The sequence below is a fragment of the Dama dama genome, chromosome 18 (assembly GCF_033118175.1).
Source record: "Dama dama isolate Ldn47 chromosome 18, ASM3311817v1, whole genome shotgun sequence".
NCBI lineage: Eukaryota > Metazoa > Chordata > Mammalia > Artiodactyla > Cervidae > Dama > Dama dama.
The window spans coordinates 64,316,095-64,339,324 of NC_083698.1; the positions used below are offsets into that span (position 1 = coordinate 64,316,095).

At 39.0% G+C, this 23,230-nt stretch overlaps 1 protein-coding gene across 1 annotated transcript in view; it reads right to left on the reverse strand.

The window, feature by feature from the left end:
- Positions 1 to 23,230, reverse strand: part of CREB5 (cAMP responsive element binding protein 5) — a 426,112-nt gene that overhangs the window by 95,304 nt on the left and 307,578 nt on the right. The window contains exons 6-7 of the mRNA XM_061165457.1: positions 8,387 to 8,513; positions 2,112 to 2,222 (exon numbers count right to left, since the gene is read on the reverse strand). Coding sequence (XP_061021440.1) covers positions 2,112 to 2,222; positions 8,387 to 8,513 — 238 coding nt within the window. The remainder of the gene's footprint in view (positions 1 to 2,111; positions 2,223 to 8,386; positions 8,514 to 23,230) is intronic.

The window sequence follows — 23,230 nt, forward strand, 5'->3', positions numbered from 1 at the left end:
ACAGTGAATAGGTAACAGTAACTAGTTTCTCCAGTGAATAAAGTGAGCAGAAATCAGAATAGGGATGCTGAGTAATGTATTAAAAGTCATTTACTTAACGTTTTTCCAAGCTACTAGGTAAATGCTATTCTTCCAAAATATAAGTGGCCAATATTACAATTTTTCCCTTTGGATGAACAGGAATCCAAATTTGTATTGGCAATAACGGGGTTAGGGGTGGGAGTCTGGAGCAGAGGGAAAAGCTGTATCAACTCCATGATACAGTTCATTTGCCCAGACATCATGGATCTGGAAATATTCATTCACTTAGAACATGAATCAGCAGAGGAGTATGCCTGCTCAAAATTTAACTCGACAAACATTTGCAGGGTAACACTATTTTTATAAGCACAGCCCAATTCCCTTTTGTCTCCTGCTGATATTATTCACTATTAACCTGCCCTATCATATGTTCTTATTTCATACATATAAATAACTGTAAATCTGGACTCCCTTTGGAAGCATTTTCTTTCTTTGCCAGCAAGAAGAGGGATAGGACACTTCTGAGTCGAACGGTGGCATACAGTCCAGGAAAATTCAACTGGCAGGGAAATTTCATTTGGAATTGTGTTTTAGAATCTCCTTCAAGTTTGTCTGGTGGGGTCTCTCAAAAGAGATACAGACCCTGAACTAAACTAGATGATTCAGTAATAATCCAGCTGGAGTAGCATTTAATGCTTTAGACCCAGAACACTTATTCATACACATGAATAACTTAATTTTGTTTCTTTCTTAAGTACCTTCACAGTTCATTTTTTATTTTCCTCTAAAAAAATGTAAATGGCATTACTCTGGTCTCCAAAACACATGCCAGTTTGGATTTTACCCTGCCAGCAATTATTTGGTTTGGCTCAGCAGGGCTTGAGTTGAAAAAATATTTGCCGATTCCAAAAAGATTTAACGAGCTTTGCTGAAGATGCTGGTGCCATTTGGCATGTCACAGGGACTGTGGCCCAGCAAAGAGACCTCTCCCAACCACAGACTTTATGCGCCCGGGGTAGCCAACACTGGGAGTTCAGTTGCTTCCTTGGGTTAAGAAGGTGCAAGTCAAATGAGAGAAATTTCCAAGAGAAAGTGACCAAAGCCAGCGTCCAAAACACTTGCTGCCATTAAAGACAAAGTCTCTGGGTTTTGATGGCTAATTTTCAGAGATGTCAATAACATCCTCACCTCAGCCTTCCGACACGGTCCCTATGCTGTCACACAGCAAACCAAAAAAATTTCCAACTTCTAGCAAAAGCTATCTTTACCCAATATCAGATACAAAAAAATTGCTGCTATGTATTTTGTTGGCATCTGACACCTTACCAACTGTGGTGTCAGAATGTATATAAAAACTGAATTATTCCTTCAAGTAATTTTGCTAAATGTAACGAGTAAGTTGATCTTATATGGCCAAGACCAACAGGCATTGCTTTTATTAGTATTTAGTAGGATATAAATACATGAATCTATCACCTTGATTGGAAAGAATGACTTCAGTACACATCAATCTCATATGTTAAAAGTCACTAAATGTCACCTGAAATCACACATTTCAATGTGAACTGCAGTTACCCCATGAGAAAACAAGACTCTGGCCTTTTCAAATCAATGTTACATCTGATGACTATAACACAAAAAATGAAAATATTTTCATACTACTTGTGTGCTTAAAAATTACATCTGTTTTGGTGGCTATGGGGACAGGAAGAGTGGCACTGAAATGGTGACTACCTTGAAGGAGAGAAACTCTGGCTTGTTTTTGTTAATTTCAGTTCCTGAACAAATATACACATATTTAGGTGTATCCCACCTCAACTCTTATGGATCTCCCCAAACTCCTAAAAGTCCCTTTCACTAAGGCCACACACTGATCCAGTGCTTGTTACATGAGCATCCCACACCAAGGTTCAGTAACTAATAGCCTCAAAAAGAGGGCCAAGTTCTGCACTGCTTTTCCACAGAAAGACCTATTCATTGAAAACAAAGATGGAGCCATCTACCTCATTTAACTGGAGTTTGGAAGTCAGAGCAGAAATCAAAAGAAAAAGTCATGCAGTAAGAAACGGATGATTATAATTGTTATTTACCATCTTAGCTTCTGAATGCATTGGCTGGACTTGGGGAGAAGCACAGGGGTTGCTGAGATTTGGACCTTGCATTCCCAGGAGGTTGGAGTTCACTGACATTTGTCTCTCCATCTAAGAGAAAGGAAAGTAACAGAATCAGAAGTCTGAGAAAGGCAGTTGAGATCATAGACAAAGCTGCATTTCTCTTTCAAATGAACTGTGTAGAATTTCTGTGAATAAATCCAGGGAAAACCTGCAGTTTGATAAAGGGTAAGCAAGGTACTCCTAAGTCTTGAACTCAGGCACAGCAAAGAATTATCCAAAGCCTCGTGTTCTAGAGAATAAGCCCAATGCCAAAGAGAATGACATTGTGATGGGAAATCATTTCCAAACAAAAGCAGACAATACTTCCACAAAAGCATGCAACACGTCCACAAAGCGTTCACTTTGTGAACACTCTGAATACTGCTCATCAAGTTTATTTTCATAGCTGCTGCTGCTGCTAAGTCGCTTCAGTCATGTCCAAATCTGTGCAACCCCATAGACAGCAGCCCACCAAGCTCCGTCATCCCTGAGATTCTCCAGGCAAGAACACTGGAGTGGGTTGCCATTTCCTTCTCCAATGCATGAAAGTGAAAAGTGAAAGTGAAGTCACTCAGTCGTGTCTGACTCTTAGCAACCCCGTGGACTGCAGCCTACCAGGCTCCTCTGTCCATAGGATTTTCCATTTCATAGCTATAAAGAGAATAACACATGCCTAGAAAAATGCTGGAAGGATATAGAATATATCAAATGGTTATCTCAAGTTATCTGTGGCTTTTGTGTTCTCCTCAAATTTTATACTGCAATGTGAATCATTTTAGCAGTAAGAAAAAATTCATTTTAAAAGCTACCCTCTTAAAGATGATGTGTCTTCCTGTCACTCTAACTCATGACCACCATCAAAATGGTCCAGCAGAGGTATTTGAGATGCTCCTCCTGGCACATCTTCTCTTCCCTGTTAACCTTGTCTGACTCTATACAGTGGCAGTTTTAGGCCTCACAGAAGGGTTAGAGCTCTGGAAGGTAAAGAAAGCAGTGTGGGTACTGAAGACATGTCATCAACACCCCCCACTGTCCTGCTGGCCTGTCCTTGTGTCTAGAATTAACATTTGATTATCAATATCTGAATTGAGTTCTGGCTTTTGTCTCCAGGGTGTCCCTGTTAAAAAATGAATATAGTAAAAAAAAAAAATCTCTATTTCAGTCAGAAAGACTGTGTCTAACAAACATTTTCCATTTAGCAGAATGACTGAAGCGACTTAGCAGCAGCAGCAGCAGAAAACTAACACTTTTTGAAGAACAGGAATAATGCAAGTGTACTTAATACTGAAATCATATGGAAAATAATTAGACTTTCCTCAAGAGAGAAATAATTTCTTCAATGCAAAAGTTTTTCCATTTGCCAAAGGATGAAAATGGAAATAATGGTCAGAAATTTTAGGGAACCAGGTTTCTGCTCAAAGTTAGCCCAGGTAGTCTTAGAAAACAGAGTTCCTTATCAAAGGAGCTCATCAAACAGTGGAGGATAGAAACCTCACAGATAAGAGTTGAGAGTAATAGTTGAACAAAATGACCCTTTGAGGTCCCTTCCATTGTTGAGATGATCACTGCAATTCCTGCTGTGTGACCCTAAGGGTGGGGTTGTTATTAGGATACCAATGACCAATGTGTGGATGAGCAGAGTACTCACTAAAAGCCTTGTCATGAATGATTGGGGCACATTTCATATCATGTCACAGTGAAGTACCATCAGCCATACCTTAGCCAGAATTAGTTTATCAGTTATCTAGCAGTGTATGGCTTTGTGAAACTGTTGCAAAAGGAGCTATTTAATGAAGGTGAACTTTCTAGACCACTCTAGAAAAACCTTTTGCACACACCAGTTCAGCAAAATAAAATAGAGTTGTCCCTCAATATTCCCCAGGGATTGGTTCCAGGACCACCCCCCCCCCCACCCCGACATTAAATTCCAAGGTGCCCAAGTCTCATAAAAAAGGCATAGTAATTGCATAAAACTTATACACACCCTTCCCTATACTTTAAATCATCTCTAGATCCCCTAAAACACCTAATACAATGTAAATACTTTGCAAATCCAAACGATGTTTTTTGGAATTGTCTGGAATTAATACATATATATATATATATTTTTTTTTTTTTTTTTTTTTTCTTCAATCTATGGTTGGTTGAATCTGCAGATGTGGAACCCACAGGTATGGAAGGCTGGCTGCATTCACTCTCATATTTCCCTAAATATTCAAGCAGCCTGGGTATACTAATTTTTAAAATTATTTTTTAAATCATGGTAAAATATACATAACCTAAAAGTTACCAGTTTAACTCTTTTTAAGTGTACAGTTCAGTGCCATTAAGTACATTTGTGTACTCGAATTGTTAAGTCATGGAGATTTCTCTAAAAAATGCTTATTACTTATAACTTCCACTTTCCAGAGGCTGGGGGGTAGGAGAGTGGGATTAGCATTTGACCCTTTATTCCAATTAGTGACCTTCTCCCAGAGAGAAATAAAGTCCAAAGGAGTTTCTGCTTTCAGTTTTCGGAAGGAGGATTGTTCAGAAGGACACATGATTGTCCAGGGTTTTCCATCATGCTTTGGAGCCACCATTTTACAAAGAAGTGAGAGTAGCCTGCTTTCTGCCTCTGGATTCAGAGTCAGCCATGCTGCCTACTTTTTGGAAAAGTTACAGGCTATGACTGTTTCTACCTTATGACTCACAAATTAAACAGAATACTAAAAACAGGCTGGTTTCTCTATCTTAAAAAAACTGCATTTTTCCACCTAAGTAATTATATGGGGTTACCAAGAGCCTCTTCAAAACAACTATTTGGTGCTTTGTGCTAATAAACGCTCTGCCTATGAGTGTGGCTTTAATGAGTGGACTAGAATGAAGAGGTCAGAAGACGGGAGTGGCTTTGCTGAATACTAAGCAATACTGAGCACTGTACATAAAATATCCAGATAAAGGATATCATCTTTTTTGAGCTTCTTCTTTTCCCTTGAAATAAGTTAGAAAACAGGAGCCAAAAATGTCTGCAGTCCACTGGGCCTTTGTAATCATAAATGGGTGCTCATATTCCCAAATAATTTCAGCTTTTGACTATCAAGATCAGAAATCCCAGCCCAGTGAACTCCAGGAAGGCAATGCCTATTTTCTCCTTCACCACATTTTCAGCATCTAGCACAGAGCTTGGCCCTTACAAGGAGCTCAACAAAAGTTTACAAAATAAATGAATGAATGAACAGATTCATCATTTATTTCAGACCTAGGGCTTTGTGAAATATGTAGCCTAACAGCATGTACCACAAAACAATTAAGAATCTCACCTTCACCTACAGATATAAATTAATCTTTTACACCAGGGGACATAAGAACTCCACGGAAAGTCCATGCTTGACAAGCTAAAATATAGCGCAAGGGCTGGCAACTTGATAATGTGGAAGAAAGGGCCCAGATTTCTAGGCCCTAAAACTCTTAGTATGTGCTTTTAGATATCTTGCATTTATTTTCATTAGTTACATTAGTGTCACTCCAGATCATGGTTTCCCAATCTTGGCACTATGGACATTTTGAGCCAAATAATTATTTGTCCTGGTAACTGTCCTATGCATTGTACAATGTTTAGCATTCCCGACCTCAACCCACTAGATGCCCATAGCACTTTCCCCAAGTTGTGACAACGAACAGTATCTTCAGTTATTGCCAAACATCCATTTGTCTTTGGAAGACAAAACTGATTCCAGTTAAGAATCTCCACTCTAGATGGACACTATTTTCATGAGAGCTGTACACATCACTGACATGGGTTTGAACTTCTGACTCCATTATCTACACTGGCTCTTTACCATGTACCTGATCCTTTGCTTCTATTCTGAAGCAACAACATTTTTAAAAAATTTCAAGTACATGACTTCGCTGTTAAAACTTTAAAGACTCTTTTTCTGTTCTACTCTTCTATTGTACAATGAAGTTGTACAATGAAGTGATATGGTGGAAACCAGGGTCAGGCACCCTTTTCTCTGGGTCTTTGCAGCCTAAATGCCCCACCTTTGCCCCTGAAAATGGTACACAGTTTATTCAAATGGGGAAAAAAGGTCACTGCAGTGACATTTTTCTGGACAATGCATAGAATTTCTGAAAGGAAATGATTTTAAACGAGAAGGATTTAAAGCCTGGATGAAAACGGCTTGTGGTAGAAGTCTCTTGTAATTAGTGAGGTGGAATGAAATCCAGGATTGCAGTATGGTGGTGCTGCTTTCCTTTATCCAAAATGTTTAAGGTGGGAAGACCCAGAGGGATGGGATGGAGAGGGAGGCGGGAAGGGCTATCGGGATGGGGAACACATGTAAATCCATGGCTGATTCATGTCAATGTATGGCAAAAACCACTACAATATTGTAAAGTAATTAGCCTCCAACTAATAAAAATAAATGGAAAAAAATAGCCAAATAAATAAAAAGTCAAGCTCAGCTCTATTATGAAAGAAAAAAAAAATGTTTAAGGTGAGTGAGGCAGGTAGTCAGCCAGCTCACCTGTGCTTCTGACAAAATTTTGCAAAGAATCTTTCTAGCCTGAACTACCTGACACTTACAGTGGGAAGACCTAGGTCTCTAGAATTGGGCCATCAAGCCTTTCTCTATCTCCCTGCTTCCAGATAAACGAGCATATTCCTCATTCTGGGATGATCTGGGCTGCAAAACATGAGGAGAGATGTGTGTCCTGGTCACTTGTAACTTGTAACTCTTCCGTTACAAGCTGTGTGTCATTAGACAAATCCCTCCAATGTCGTACTCCTCAGCTTTCCATTGGTAAAGTAAGTATATTGATAATAACTGCAATCATATTCCCACAGGACTGCTGTGAGAACAAAATGAAATAGCAAATGTAGACAGTTCCTTAGAATGCTGAAAACATTCTGCAAAATATTCCCGATATTGTTGTGGGGGGATTTTAATTGAATTGTCATATCACCTCTAGGGCTTTTGAGAACGCTTGTGGCCCTGAAAATGGTAACACTATGCACTGAGGCACAATGTCAGGGAGGATGAAGATGTACACAGTGGGGATCCCATGGCAGGAGAGCTGGTTAGCTCTGAAACAGTCTGAATCTTCGTTCTGTGTGAGTCTATTGTTTTCAGGGAGGTGTAGTGTAATAACTTGGAAGTCAGACCACTGAGATCTAAAACTCGATTCTGTCCCTCACTTGCTCTTATTGATGCTGCAACTGAAGTGCCAACACTTTGGCCACCTGATGAGAAGAGCTGACTCCCTGGAAAAGGCCCTGATGCTGGGAAAGAGTGAAGGTGGGAGGAGAAGGGGGCCACAGAGGATGAGATGGTTGGATGGCATCACTGACTCAATGGACATGAGTTTGAGCAACTCTGGGAGATAGTGAAGGACAGGGAAACCCGGTGTGCTGCAGTTCATGGGGTCACAAAGAATCGGACACAACTTAGTGAATGAACAATAAGCTCTTACTGACTTAGTCACTTAACCAAGTTTCAGCCTCTTGTGCCTTGGTTTCTTCTTCTGCAAAGTAGGGTAAGAACAGTGCATACCTCAGAGGTTTGTTGTGAGAGTGATAGGAGAGAATGTATGGACCACATAGTGGTTGAGAGAGAACCTCTAGGTTCGAAACTCAATGGCTCTGCTTCTCAGCCAACCTCATTTCCTGCCTTACTTTCTTCATTCAAAAATGGGGATGGTAATAGTACATACCTGAGAGGGTTGTTTCACAGGTTAATGAAGTGGTTAGAGAGTGATCGGCACAAGGTCAGCATTTAGTAAATGCTGCTAGCATTATTAATAAAACATAATATGCATGCATACATGTTAGCACTTATTATATACCATGAATTATTATTGTTATTATTGTCATGATCACTCTGAGTCCCAGCTAGACAGCTCACTGGCAATTTAAGGACACTATATGCAGCCCAAGCTGTAGACTTTGGAGTAATCATACACTCCCATGTCCCTGGACAAATCCCATTCCCTGAGTATTACAAACTCACTTGTCACCAGCAAGAAGATGAAACCATGCCTCATAATGGAAGCACTGAAGGATGGAGAAGCCAGCAAGATGCCCAAGGATACACAACTAAGCACTTAGAGCAAACTGGCACCCAGCTCAACTCTCCATCCATAAGAAGCTCTTTTCTTCCCCATCAGCTAGGATCTGCACACTTTCTGTACTTTTCCAAATGGGGCAAGCCTCAGCAGAAAGAAGCACTTACTGGCATCAAGACGGCAGAAGAGCCCGGCATTGTAGGGTTGGGCAGGGTCCCAGGCATGGAGGCTGGCATGGGCTGTCTCTGTCTGTTGTGAAGATGGAGCAGAGAAGATAGAGAGCCTGGGACAGGCCTGGGAACAAAAAAAAAAAAAAAAAAAAAAGAAAAGAAAAGAAAAAATAGCAAACATTATTCCTGATACTCTAGGCAGGGGATTCACTGCCAGTTTTTCAAGTCCAGAACCAGTGGGGACAACACCATTACATGAGCAGCAGATCAGATTCCCTGATGGGAGCCACATAATTGAGGATATTAGGGAAATAATAACAAATAAAATACAAGCTTGGCTTCCTTTGCTGCTTCCTAGTTAATACATCAAATTCCACTTCATTTCCTGACCTCTGTTATCTAACTGATATTCAATAGACAACAAGCCAGTAAATCTCCTACAACCCTTGCATCTTAGGAAAGAGAAGGGACCTGGTAGTGAAATCCTGCATGTTTACTCTGAGGTCTCTGCCCTCTGGAGGATCTTAGAGCCTGAGACCTGTGTACATTTGTTTTATAACATTCTCCCATACTTCTGCCTGGAAGCCTGCCTGGCTTTTCTCTGGATATACTTTCACTATTTGGATTTGCAGAGCCAACTTCATTCATAATTTCCCAATAGAAATCTGTTTTGACTTTTTCATAATTCTCCACTTTGAGTGGGAAAAAAACACAAAGCCAGGTCACAAACCAAAGTAGCTAGGTCGCAATTCACAAGATGCAACAAGTCTTTCTTGGGGCGAGTCTGGGGCCCAGCCCCCAATTACTGACCCCTCATTTTGTAATAACTCAAGGTGTTAGACTCTTTGACAGAAATTGATTTCAGCCTGATCTGCAGGTCTTGGGTAAACTTTCCTTGGGGGAGTACATAGTTCTTCTGCTTCAATTTGCCAGAAAAAATTTTAAGAGCCTTAAATTGATTTAATGAGCCAGGGAATGTGGGGCTGAGGGAAAAGGGGAATTATTTGTGTTTATTAAAAATGGCAAACAAATAACCTCCTTGGCTCAATTCTCAATCTCCTGATGCTCTTACTCTGGGGAGCCATATAAATGTCAAACCATTGAAGTAATGACTTAACAAGCAAAACAAACAAATAAACAAACACCCCTCAGAACCTCTGAGTCTTCCATGTTACAGCATCTTATCCTGAATGCCATGATAGAAAAACAGTGCTTCCCAAATTGATGTATTTTCTAAAAAAAAAAAAAAAATCTCTTGACCTAAGAGCTGGGTAAAGATTGCAGAGAGATGTTCTCTGAAGGGCAAAGCCTTCCTGTGTTTCAGGGAAGGACAGCATGAAGAACCTCTTCTTCGGAGCGCATGTGCCTCCCATGGGTGACTCACACAGCCTGAACTGGGGGAAAGAATGCCAAGATATTCTTCCTTCACATTGCTGTTACGATTCCAGAGAAGATTAAGTTTTCCATTCTTTTCGTCTGAAATCTCCCTTGGAAACACAGCTAGCTATCACAGTCACACATATCATAGAAGGATTAGTCCTAAGTTAGTCCTAGATTTATATGTTTAGGAAGTTGTGTATATGAAAATATAAGAAAATATAAAAGTTTTACACAGAGTTTATGGAGATGTACACAAATTACAACCAGTTCTATTAACAGGATGTGTGTGAGTGGTTACATAGATAGGCTAAGGTGAGAAGCTTGTAACAATGACATGGGTGTTTTCCGAAAAGCAAATGAAGTTCTATGGATATTTCTTGACATGTACACTGGGGACCTCTGTAGTACAGATGAACAGTAAGGGTTAGTAAGGCCTTTGACGGCCCTTTAGCTTTTATAAGTCTAGGAAATGGCTGCTTTCAATCGCTCCAAATTTCTATAGTTGTAATATCACTGGGTCTTAAAGTCTCTGATACTCAGAGTTCAAGTCAGAGAAGTATAAAATGCTGCTTGATCAACAGACAACTTTTGTTTTATATTCTCCAGTTTTAATGTTTTGTTTGGGACCTTTGCTAAAAAGAAAACAGCTATATATCAAATTATAGCATGTTTAATAATGGTCACTTCTTCTAAGTACAAGATTAATAATCTGAACTCCCCAGTTTCATAATGAGACCCTACAGATAGTTAAATATATATCCATCCATTCATTTAAAAATATCCAGATAGATAGATATAGATATCTATATACATGCATACATATCATACATAAATCTATATATACATACATACAGTCTTCAACCATATGTCTGCCCCTCTAGTCACCAGGGTAAGAATTTGAGCATAGACAGTTAGGGCTACTTGAAAACTGTTATCAAAAACAACTAAAAATATTTGATTATGTCGATGTGAAGTATCATCCTTCTAAGCAAGGGCAACATATTATCATCATTTACATTTTGTTTCCAACATATTAATGATAATCCTGGTTATCAGCTTTTATTGATGGTCTATTTTTTAAAGAAATCAATTAAACAACTTAATGGTGATGAAAATGAATATGCAAAAGCAATTAAATTTAAAACAAGTTTTCATTCTTCTCCCAAAGTATGGGAAACTCCCAGTTGTATAGAATAATTGGGAAATAGTATGTTTCATTTAATTCAGTGTTTTTATTATGTCAGTTATTTCCACACCATGCATAAATCTCCTAGATTTTTAAATATTAAATATTCCTTCATTAATTAAGAAAAATTTTCAGGGTACGAGGTTCCCCTGGGACTATAATTACCAAAGATACCAATCAGACAAATTGGCAAAGTAGAGTGGAAGGGAAAATGGTTGTTTGGGAAGCCTATATGTTTGAATTCTGAATAATTTTGAATTACTGTTTTACACAGATTCTGTAAGTAATTTCCCCAACCCCACTGACAAAACCAATAGAATTTCCTAGACTTCTTACATAGACTTTTAAAACTAAAGAAACTGCAACAGCAACAAGAAAAACCCCTATGCCTACCCAATCACTAGCTATGGAAAGGCCTAGAATGAGTTAATTATGTAGCTTGGCCTGAGAAATAATCATTTGTCCAGACTATTTAGATCACTGAAGCAAAAGTGGTATTGGAATACTTGCATTGCTTAAGTCCCTTCATACATATAAAAATAGTTATTATTTAATATAGTCATGAAATTTTTATATTGCACTTATACATTGCTTCATGTTTTTCTAAATATTTCACCTTCATGGGACTTGAAACAATGCGATGTGGTAGGTAGGTCCTATTACTCCCATGTTACTCAGGAGTAAGATGAATTCAGAAACATTTAAGTTTGTCCAAGGTCATATGGGTCATGAAAAAAAGTACGACTTACACTCAACTTACAATAGAGGGCTTCCTCCATCACACCTTGATGCCTTCCATAACTAAGGTATTATTGATTTTTTTATACTAAAATAAATCCATGGCCCATTTCCTTTGATATTCACACTGCTCCCTGAACTTTCCAGTGAAGTAGTAAAATTATGCTAACATGAGAAGTCACTCATCCATGTGAAATTTTGTTTTATTCCTTTAAAGAAAAAAAACTTCCCAAACAACGCATCAGCAAGTCTCTGAAAATAAGATGGCAAATTGTGGTAAAGTTGTGAAAACAAAGACTCAACAGTTTTGCTCCAGTGCAGGCTTGTTGCCATGAGCTAATAATTCTAGACTTTGAGCAAGCCGAGCCTCCTTTTTAATAAGCATATGCCTCTAGGTAAAGAATTTCTACTAAAAATTATTGAGGCATGGAACAAGGTAAGATGTGTGAGCTCATGTTGGATTGTTCAATTATGAAACTGAGTCCTGTAGCATTAAGAGTTTTCCAACTTGACAGATTATTCCTCTTTTATACACTTGTATAAACATACTGCTTACGGTTGAAATCTATGTAAGATTTTCTTTCAATTAAGATGTCAGGGATGACAGGCTGTTTTCATTGTCCTTAGCAGAATGATAGGTACCACAGCAAGAGATTTCATGTACTTGTTTTTCCCTCCAAAGGATGTTATCTAGTCTAGGAGTGTCAGTAAAGTCTGCTGGTCTTCCCTGCCCTTGTGCAAGCCCACTATCTTTAAGGAGCTAAGGGCCATTGTTTGTGTTTGCAAGATCTCAGGGGAGTCACAGCAGACTGCTCTTCTTTCCCAGTTCTTCACCAGATCCATTACCTCCTGGGATCAGTTATTAAACTCTTAAGACAGGCAGATAGGCCAGGTATGTGGACAGGCAAAGGGAAAAAATAAATGATGAAAAAAATTAGGTTGGGAAATTGGAAGCGCAATATCAGCATCAAAGTCAGGGCACAGCCATCTAAGAAATCTTGAGAAGATAAAAAACAAAACAAAACAACAACAAAAAAACCTGGTGTTGAGGGTGGGGAGCAGACTGTAAAAAAAAAAAAAAACAAAAAACTTGAAAGCAATAAAATGGCAGGAATGGTGGGCAAGGAGCAGGAGATACAGATGCCATTGCTATTAGAGTTTCTGATTCTGGAGAAGAAACTTTCTTAATTAACTTTTAGGCTTTCCATCTCATCATCTGTTTAATGAATGGATCAGACTACAGGCCATCTGGAAATCCCCTGAAGCTCTAAAATTCAGATTCTAGGACTCGAACTGAAAGTGATATGTTCTTCATCTAGTGAGGCTACATGTTTTATTATGATAAGGGTATTCTTTACTGCTTGCTGGTGTGTCCACAGCCCTTAACCTGGCACCTGGCACAAGGCAGGTGGTGAGTATATCCATATTAAATGAAATTGAGCTCATTCAGTGCTTAGTTCTTAAATTTCAAATAGAAGGTATCCCTAAAAAGTGAGAGAAATTCTTGAAAATGGACCCAATCCATTCTATGGAGCCCACACTTCATTCTCATTTAAATATAACATGAGTTCATACACAGATTAGAGAAAGTTTGTTGCCCACTATCTTTGTATTTGCTTATGAAAAGAAAGGTGTCTTTATTTTGAATATTCTTAAATGAACTGTTGTGGCCTATTTTACCACACTAATTTCTGTCTGGGATACAGAGACTGAAGAGTTAAAGAGGGGAATGCAAAACTCTTAAATCTAGAGAGAAGGCAGTTTGTAGTGAGAAATATTTATTCTTCTCCTAAGTGAAAATTTTTAAAGAAATATAAATTTCTGTTTTGTAAAGAAAGCAAACTGCCAGGATAATCAAATAGAATGTGAAATGCAAAGACGGTATAGTTGATTTCTTCCCTAGGTACTAACTATATTATAAAATGGGGTGGGCTTCATAAGCCCACTGAAGAACATGGGCTTAGGAGCTAGTCTGTCAAAATTGGAATCTCAGCTCTGCCACTTATTAGCTATGAAACCTTGGGCAGTGTTACTTGACTTCTCTGTGCCTCCGTTTTATCAACTGAAAATTGGGGTGATAGAGATATTTATCTCATGGCATTAAATGAGTTATCATATGTTAAATATATTGAATATGCTTAAAAATTAGTTGTGGTTATTTTTGTTATTATTATTCTGAAACACTACTGAAACAACAGAAATCAAGAAACTGTGGCTTAAGGCTAGAATCTTCTGTTGTGTTTATATGTGTTGGGGGGAGATCTTAGTTCCCCTACCAGGGATTGAGTCCAGACCCACAGCAGTGAAAACGATGAGTAAGGCTGAAATCTTAAAGAACATCAATCCTTAGCTTTAACTGAAGAACTACAATCTAGCAAAGGTAAAAATGTCCCAAACTCCATACATATATATTTGTTTTAAAATGCATTAACTTTAGAATCCCAAACTCTTCTATGAAGGCAAATGGATTCTTCCCACCAATGATTTTACAGAACTGCAAAATGACTTCACAGTATTTCTCAGAAAGGATCCTTGAAAATATTTCCTCAAAATGGAACCAAACTAGTTCCCGAGAGATTAGTCCTCACTATCTTGTTTTTCCTGAAAACAATGACAGAAATCCAACAGAAGTAATAACTGGGGAAACAAGAAAGCTATCTGGCCCCCATTCTCAAAGACATCATATTACTTGTATCTTTTAGAATGAGCTCATGCTCTGTACCAGGTCTTATGGCCAAGCTCCTGAAGCTGGCTGGCAAATACAGTATTTCCCCTTTTAACAAATGAGGAATTTGAAAGTAGAAATTCTACAAAGAAGTAGAAATAGTTAGCTTGAGAAAAGGCACCAAAGTATCAGCAGAATTCAATTAAAATATATTTCCCTTTTTAAGCTTCCTCAGGCTCAAGAGAGGACCTCTGATAAAGGTCGGGAATCTCCCTGAGAGAACTGTCCCTCTGTCCTTTTTCCTTTGGTGACACAACATTTGGGTGTCCAGGAAGAGAATCCTGCCGTAGTATTTTCATCTTATCCTTGACCCAGCCCCTCGCCTCCATCGTGTCTTGAAAAGCTAGTACACTTGCCAAAGCAAAACGGCAAACGCTCTGGCTCATCAGAGATACTATAAGTCCATATCCTTGTGATAGAACTCAACACAGCTCCATGGCCCTGAATCCTCTGGTCCCTCACTGCCTCCCCAGCTCAGGGCCATAGGCTCCACACATCTGCCATAATGATTTTCTTCCAGCTTTATGAAAGCACCGACTTTCTTCCTGCCACAGACCATTGACATAAGTAATCCTACAATCTTCTCTGGGCGATTACACCAGGATGGGTGAAGCAATACCTGGGAAAACAAGCACCTTTTTGGAGTGCACTTTAGTGTACTTTTCCCTAGCAATATTTACCCCCATTTATTCAATCAATCATCAAAAAATCAACTGAGCACCTAATACATTTTGGACCCTAAACACTTTAATTTCAGAGGGGAAAACTTGTTTGGTAAATCAGATCACTTGCATAAGAATTCATTTATATATGTTCAATTGGCAACAATAGGATGGTGGACAAACAGATGTATTTCATGGCCTTTTGGAGTTTACCATCTCTGCTTCTCCATTACAATTCATTAAAAATTTTGCGTGAATTTTTTTAAATGTCTCTGCTCCCAATTAGACCATGTACTTCATAAGTCAGAGATTGTATCTGCTTTGTTTACCTGTGCAGACACATCTGAAATTTAAGAAAGTACATGATACTAAATAGATGTTTAATAAATATTTCTCAAATTAATGCAAACATAGATATTAAGGATCTCTTTGACTAGCAAAAGACATGGCAAGAATAGTGTTCAGTAAATTATCTCTGCTAGTTAATATGAACTTAATTGATTTACAAATTGAGAAAGTCCAATTTACATTAGCAACTTAATATAACCCATTCCTGTTCTTGAACAGCATAACTACTTACCTCCAAGGTAAGGACTTTTTATCAGTGTCCCTTCGATTAAACTCAAGCTTTCAGGTGATCTCTAGACCCATTTATTTTTGCCTGAATTAAATTAACTTCCATTTGAAATTACATTTGGGGCATTTCATAAGAAAAGGCTACGAATAATTCAGGAACACTCATCTGTCCCTAATCTATACAATATTTAAAAAACTGGATGCCTGCCCTGCAATAAGGTTGCACTTTATAATGTTCAGAGCTCTGGGCTCAGAGGTACCAGTGACACCCATACCATGGTCAACTGAAAATCTCTGCTTTGCACTGACTTATCGATACTGACAAGAACACTTTTGTAATCATTATCACCAGGGGTGTTGGAAATTAAATTTTATTAAATTAAATTAAATTTACCATGCATTTACCATTTTTCTTTTAGAAAAATCAATTTGGTATTACTGCAATATATGCACTGTATTATATAAAAGATGTAGTATCTGATACTTGGAAATGTAACTTCTTTTTCTTTCAATGAAAGCCTGACTGTAAGAGAGTCAGCAGCGGTAATACATTGTCATATAGCTAACAGAGCTGTATTCTGCTGGAGCCTTTGCTGGGTTTTACAGCATGCATGCTGCATCCTCTCAGGCAGAAGAGGTGTTTACTAGTGCTTTCAAATGTTTTAAACAGAGAAAGTAATACTAGAAGGGGAGAGGTGAATTTATGGCCATTCTGCTGAGACTAGTAGATCAATCTTTTTTTTTCTTCTTTAATGATTGATTTCTGCACCATTAATCTGAATTAGTCATGCAGTCAGCCTGATTAATTTAAGTTAACCAAAAACATGGTTGGATTGGTTTCTGAAGTACTTTTGTAAAAAAAAAATTCATTTTCAAATTCTGATATTTTTTTCTTTGTAAAGAGCTAAAGGCTCTTTTCTTTATAAAGACCCTTTATAAAATATCCTAAATGCCTGAACAGTTTGGCTTTAACCATGGATCAGACTAAAAGACATGAAGGGATGTTTTTTCAATTAGCCAATAACCTGTCAGTTGTTATCAATTATTCATAAAGTTACACTTAGAAAAGGCAAGTAAATGCAGCTCAAAAGACATAAAATAAAAGATGGTTTTGAATGCAGGCTTAAATAAATGATATATATCTCTTTGGCTGGCTGGAGGGAAATTTTTTCTCCATAGAAACATATCTCTAAGTAAAATTTCTTCCTGTTTGTGAGATGTTAATAAGCTTCCTCCTTGCTTCCTAAGGACAAATAAGTAGCCCTCTGATTGTGAGCCTTGTCGTTTACAAGGGACTGCTGCTTGCATTCATTCACCATAAATGAATAATTCATGAAAACATTCACTAACACATTTTGCTCGGATGTTGTGTAGAGGCAGAGAGCTCTCTTTGCTTAGAGATATCTCCTTCCCCCAACTCTAAGTCAGCAATTTGGTTTTGATTTCTTCTGGACTCTTAGCATGTCGGTTACAATAGTTCAATGAATAATTTGTAGTGGAATCCAAACCCAACACAATCCCCCAATACCTATGTTCCAAACAGACTGCTTAGTCTTGCTGCTGAATGACAGAAGCTCCAGCTGCAAAAAATTTCAGCCAGAGAAAACAGAAGAGCCCTTGAAAAGATCATATGGGCAACCTGTACTCATCCTTGCATTTTGCAAGCCTCCCCACTAGGTCACCCTTACCAATGCCTTTATCTAACCCCTTCTCGGATTGTGAGGCATAGTCTCTTAGGCAGTTTTCAAATACCTCTCCTAGGAAACCAAATTTATGACAGCCCTTCCCCCCAACTCCCCACAGCCACTTGCCAGGGTGATTTCAGCTCTTTAGGAGGAGGTGATAGAAATGATTAACTCCACAGATACACTGGCAGGAGAGAGGCTGTGTAACGATGTAGGAGTGGCTTTGGGCAGCTGAGATGACACCCACAGACTCTGTGACACACGCAGACGCTGCAACCTTAGGCTGCTACAAGCTTGATTTCTCAAGTTCTGTTCTCAGTGATAAAGTACCTGCAATGCTCCAGGGTAACTTACCGGTTCTCTAGGGAAACACAGACAAGGAAAGAGACATTGCCTTAGGTTTGGCAAACTCCTCACTAGGTTATATGCTAACTCACAGCTGCAAATTCTAAACCTAGGCTGTAATCAAATAAGAAAAATACATGGGATAGGGTGTGAGGGGTTGGGGGAGGGAGAAGGTGAAGGAGGACTTGGAGAAAGTTCCAAAGAAACGCTGAAAAATACTGGAGGGTCAGAAGGGAAGACCTACATGGAAAAGTAAAAGGAACAAAAAGACAGGGAGATGATGACAAAGATCGTCAAGTTTTTAAATGACTGTATTAGAGGATGGTAACCAGTTACTTTCAAATCCAACTGAAGCAGAATAACAATAATAAGACAGCAGCACACGGGATTTAAGTCAAAAGACAGAATATTTCCTGAGAATAAACAGTGGAAAACAATTAAATGGCTTACTGAGGTTTTGGAATTTCCTCTTATTAGACTCTTAAAAAATAGATTTGTCCCCATCTGGCAGGGTTTCTAGGGAGGAGGAGGAAGAACTGGCAGGCCTCTCCTAGTCCTAAATTAGGTCTATTATTTTCACTTATTTCAGTCAGAGTGGCTGACAGAAATGATAGAGATAATGTTGGCTGCCATCATTAACCAGTAAATCGCATAAAGCAGCCTTGTGAGGCTGAAAAGGCACAGGCTCTGTGTCGCCTGCTGGCCCTGCCACGGACCGCAAGTGTGCGTTCTGCACAAAGCCTTTAGTCTCTCTGCTTTCTCAGAGGCAAAAGAGGGTGAGCATCCCCACTTCACAGGTGTGGTGGGAGGATGATCTGACAATCATATATGAGATAGTATTGTGTGTGCTTGGCCCTTGGAGGATGGTCAGTGTATATCCTATTCAAGAAATGATTTGTCTACTTTAGAAAATAAAATTATTGCTAGTGTCATTTTAATACACAAAGTAAAGCTATATTCTCGAGGCAGCTGAATGTCTTTTCCATTATTGTGAGTCCTGGTGTATCCTGCTGGATCATCTTCTTAGAGAAACCTACTGCGTTCTCCAGCCCAGGCTAGTCTCTGCTATGTGCTCTCAAAGCATGTCTCAGTTTCTCCCTTAAGCTGGAGAGAGAGAGGGTCATCTGGGACAGACCCAGCACACAGTAGGAGCCTTGTGGAAGTTTGTTGAATGACTTAATGAGGTGACCTCCCTGTATAGGGTGTTTCACTTCCTGGCAGCAGTAGCCCCATGACACATCCGTGACAGGCCTTCTTTTTAAGGATCGTGGTGACTTGAAATACTATCCTGAAGGGACAGGACAACTTATCATTGACTTGAAAAAGGAGGACTGGGGGAGGGGTAGAGTTTCTAGGAAACTTGTGTGTCCTCCTTGGGCAATCTTTCCCAAGCCTCCTTTCAAGTTCTCCCACTTTGTAGCACTTAACAGGAAGCTAAATTGATATTAGTCTAAAACACTTAATAAAATAGTAGCAATAAAGTTCTTAATAATGACACTTGGCATGCACTTTGCACTTTGCATCCAAGGATCTCAAAGAGCCTTGCAACTGGGCTTTTGCTGTTTTCAAAGCTACACATGGACTGGACACAGGCAAAGAAGCCACTGAGTTATAGCTTCCCTTTGGACAGAGTTGATTCTAAACTCAGAGATTGAGATTGTGACCGTTTTATGTGCATAAACACATCCACTGCACACAAACACCCACAGACGGCAGACAACTACATGTTAAAAGGCAAAAGTGATATAAAAACTTTCAGTCCCAAGCATGCTTTTGTCTGTAATAGTCGGGTCAAACTCTGGAACTCAGGCTTGCATTTTGGTAGGCTTGTTTTATTGTGATATTTCTTTCAACCCCCTTCTCAGTGTATTTATAAAAACAATTGGAACATCTGTGTCTGTTCTTTAAAGGCATGGAAGTTTTAAAGGGCTTACTTTTCCTTTAAGTTCATTCCGGAGGAAATTTTGTTTAGGCTTAAATGATTAGTTAAAAGCCACACAGGGGTTTATGTATAAAGCGTCTCTTCTAAGGCACTTTTCCCTTCCCCGGTGGCCTTCCACTTTGCCAAAGAGAGTGACTTGCTCAGTTTCCCATATTATTCCCCAGACAGTCCTATTCATACTACCAAACAAATGTGGTATTTGGGGTTTCAAGTTTAAATGTAATTTGGTATCATTTCAGATGTCTTCTTACAGCTTAATAAACATCTTCCCCAGAGGGACATGGATCTGATTTTAATTTGTGGTAGGGTTATAGTCACAGTAAACGTCAATTTTAGCTATCGACAGTCAGTCCCTACTAGAAACAGAAATAGAAAGTGACTGTCAGTGCATTTAAGGGACATGTGCCACAGGATCCTTGCTCACAGGAGTTCACTGTTCTCCCAAGAAATCCCTGCAGTGACCTGTGACGACGGCTTGGTTTCTCCTCAGGCCCTGGGAAACCAGTGGCTCACCAGAACAGAATGTGTCAATCTAAAGATGATAAAAAGATGCAGTGAGGTAACTGAGTCCTTTGAATCTGAATATCCCAGAAAGCATGCCACTTTCTCAGCTACCGGTTTGTCTGGGGATCATGGGCTGTGTCCTCAAGAATCTGAGTTTCCATTTCTTCATGGATAAAATAAAGTGGCTGAGCCAACAATCTTCAAGGACATTTTGGCTCTAAAAGTATATGGTCAGATATGATCAAGAGTGTGTAACCTGGCTTATCGAGAGGCCCAGAACTGTTTATTTCAGGGACGCAGTGCATCAGCTGTGAGGGACTTTTCCTCAAAGCAGGGGACAAATGGGTAATTCAACACTAGCCTTTTCTGTGCATTCCTTTTGCTGAACAAGAGGCAGGCTCCAAAGATGCCTGGGTGTGGGTACTGTTTTAGCCAAGGAGGGCAGGAACCACAAGTCCTGAGGGGCAGGTGAGGGGGTAGTTCCTTCTTGCATATGAAAAATGATCATTTTAATCGGCATAAAACAAAGGTTTCACTCTTCTATACACTAGAATTAGTCAGTTATTATTACACAGAATAATATTCTTTGAGAAAGGTAGGCCAGGTCCCCAAATAAGCAGTTCTGTCTTTTCATTGGGGGTGCATGAGGCCCTTGGGGCCTGGGACTTAACAGGACAGTTCGGAGAATGACAAAAATTCTTCAAGTATGTGACTTGCTAGGAAAAACATTTTCACTACTGAGGAGTAAATGCTATCTGACCCTACCCATTCAAGAGCTAAGATAGTATTCTCTAAATGCCTAGGTTGAGCCCTATGGCACCCTGTCCATGGTGCCTGCGACGGTAATTTTATGGGTCAACTTGACTGGTCCATGAATGGGCAAATATCTGATTAAACATTATTTCTGAGTGTGTCTGTGAAGGTGTTTCTGGAAGAAACTAGCATTTGAATTGGTGAATGAGTAAAGCAGATTGCCCTCCTTGTGGTATGTAAGCATCATTCAACCTGCTAAAGGCCTAAAAAAAACCAAAAATGAAAAGGCTGACTATACCTCCTTCCCCCACCCCTCTGTCGGACTGCTTGAGCTGGGACATCAGCCTTTTCCAGCCCCTGGACTGACACTGACCTTATCAGTGTTCCTGATTCTCAGGGCTTTGAATTTGGACTGAAATTTGCACTACCAGCTTCAGCTAGCAAGGACTTCTCGGCCTCTATGATTGTTGTAAGCCAGTTTTTTTATAATGTCATATATATTCTCATAGCATATTGTCTATTGGTTCTTTTTTCCTAGAGACTCCTAAATAATACAATGTATCCTCTTTAGAACCTTTTCCCTAGAAAGTGTCCTATATTTTCTTAAATATACTTGATAGCAGTGAATTCATGAAATCCAGGCCTTAACTTTCACATCCCTCACCCTCTACTTCAAGTCATTCACCAAGTTCTATTCTCTCCACTCTCAAAATAGACCTGGACTCCATCCACTTGGCTCTGTCCCCACTACCAAGATCCCAGTCCAAAATACCATCTTCTCTCATTTGGTTCTTCCCACATGTTCCACCTCCAGTTTTACTCCTCTCCACTCCAACCTCCGCATCACAGCCAGAATGATCTAATCAAGACATTTCCCTCCTCAACATTCTTCTGTGACTTTGCTCAGCATTTAGAATTTAATAAAACCATCCTCTAAGCATTCTACCTCTTTTATATCTGCAGCACTACTCTCCAACCTGACTTGATACATTTCACCCATTCTGGCTTTCATTCATTTCCTAGAATGTGTCAAGCTCTTTCCTACCCAACAACCTTAATACATCCTAATGCCTTTACCTGGAGTGCTTATCCATCTGCTCTTTTATTGACCAGCTCTTACTTATCTTTTCAATCTCAGTTTAAATATCACTTTCTTAAACTTTTCCCTGACCCTCAAATTCCAGGTGCCTCTAATTTAGAAGGTTGCATATGTCCATGTGCTTTTCCTTTGTGCTATGTCTAACAATATTTTTACAGGTATGATTATTTAGTGTCAATCTTTTCCATTAGACCCTAGCTTCCTGATGGCAGGGGCTATGTATCTTTTGACTGTCAAAGGTAAAGTGATTCTGACTTTTTTTTTTTTAAACCATTGAGAAACTATGCTCTAACTTTCTGGAATGTTCCACTCCATTTAGAGGGAAGAGAAAAGAGAATACCATAATATAGCTGGAAAGGTTTCAAGAAGTTAAGATGATTGATCCAAAGTAAGTGAGTATCAGGATATTCACCTACATGCTCTTAGTAATAGATCTTTCTGACTTTCTGATGCTTGAGGCTATTTCTTTTAAAAAGCACAAAAGCCTAAAGGGGATGCTCATTCCAGGGTTTCTAACTTTTGCTTTAGGTTAATGTTGAAGCTTTCTTATGATAGTTAGATATTTTCCATTTTGGCCAATGATTTCAATTATTGAAGTTCTCCAGAGGGTCAAAAGCCATAACTTCTATGTAAGGTTCCGAAGCATCAAATATATATGCCAAGCAAACTTGCTTAGTTAAAATAAGACAAGAAGAACTATAGTTATAAGTGCTGTGAACTGCTTTCCTTATAAGGCAGAAAACTGAAAAAAGATCTTCTGGTTTTTCACTCAAAAACAAAGTAAATAAAATCAGTGATTTCCAAGTCCAGTGCAGCTGAGAGAATTCATTTTCTTAATATGGAGTGGGCTCAGGAGTGATGAGGGAGAGAGTGGACATTCAAGAATGACTGTCTACTGCAGACTTCTGGCAGACTCTCGGGCCTATTGGTCCACAGCCAGTGTTTTTTTTTTTCATAAATGAATTCCACATCTTTATTAAGTTAAGAATTTCTTTTTTTTATTATTTGAAACATACTTTAAATATTTTGTTTTATGACGTCCTGGAAATTGATACAATTCCTTCCAGATCAAGGAAGATGGAAAAATCAATTACATTTTTTTTTTTACATTTAGAGAGATTACACAAAAATTAGGCCCCAATTTAATTTATCCGTTACTCTGAATATCATTTGACGTCATGTGTGAACAACTCAAGACTGCCAGAATTGAAGGTGTCTTTCTGATTAGATGAATCAGTTATTTTCA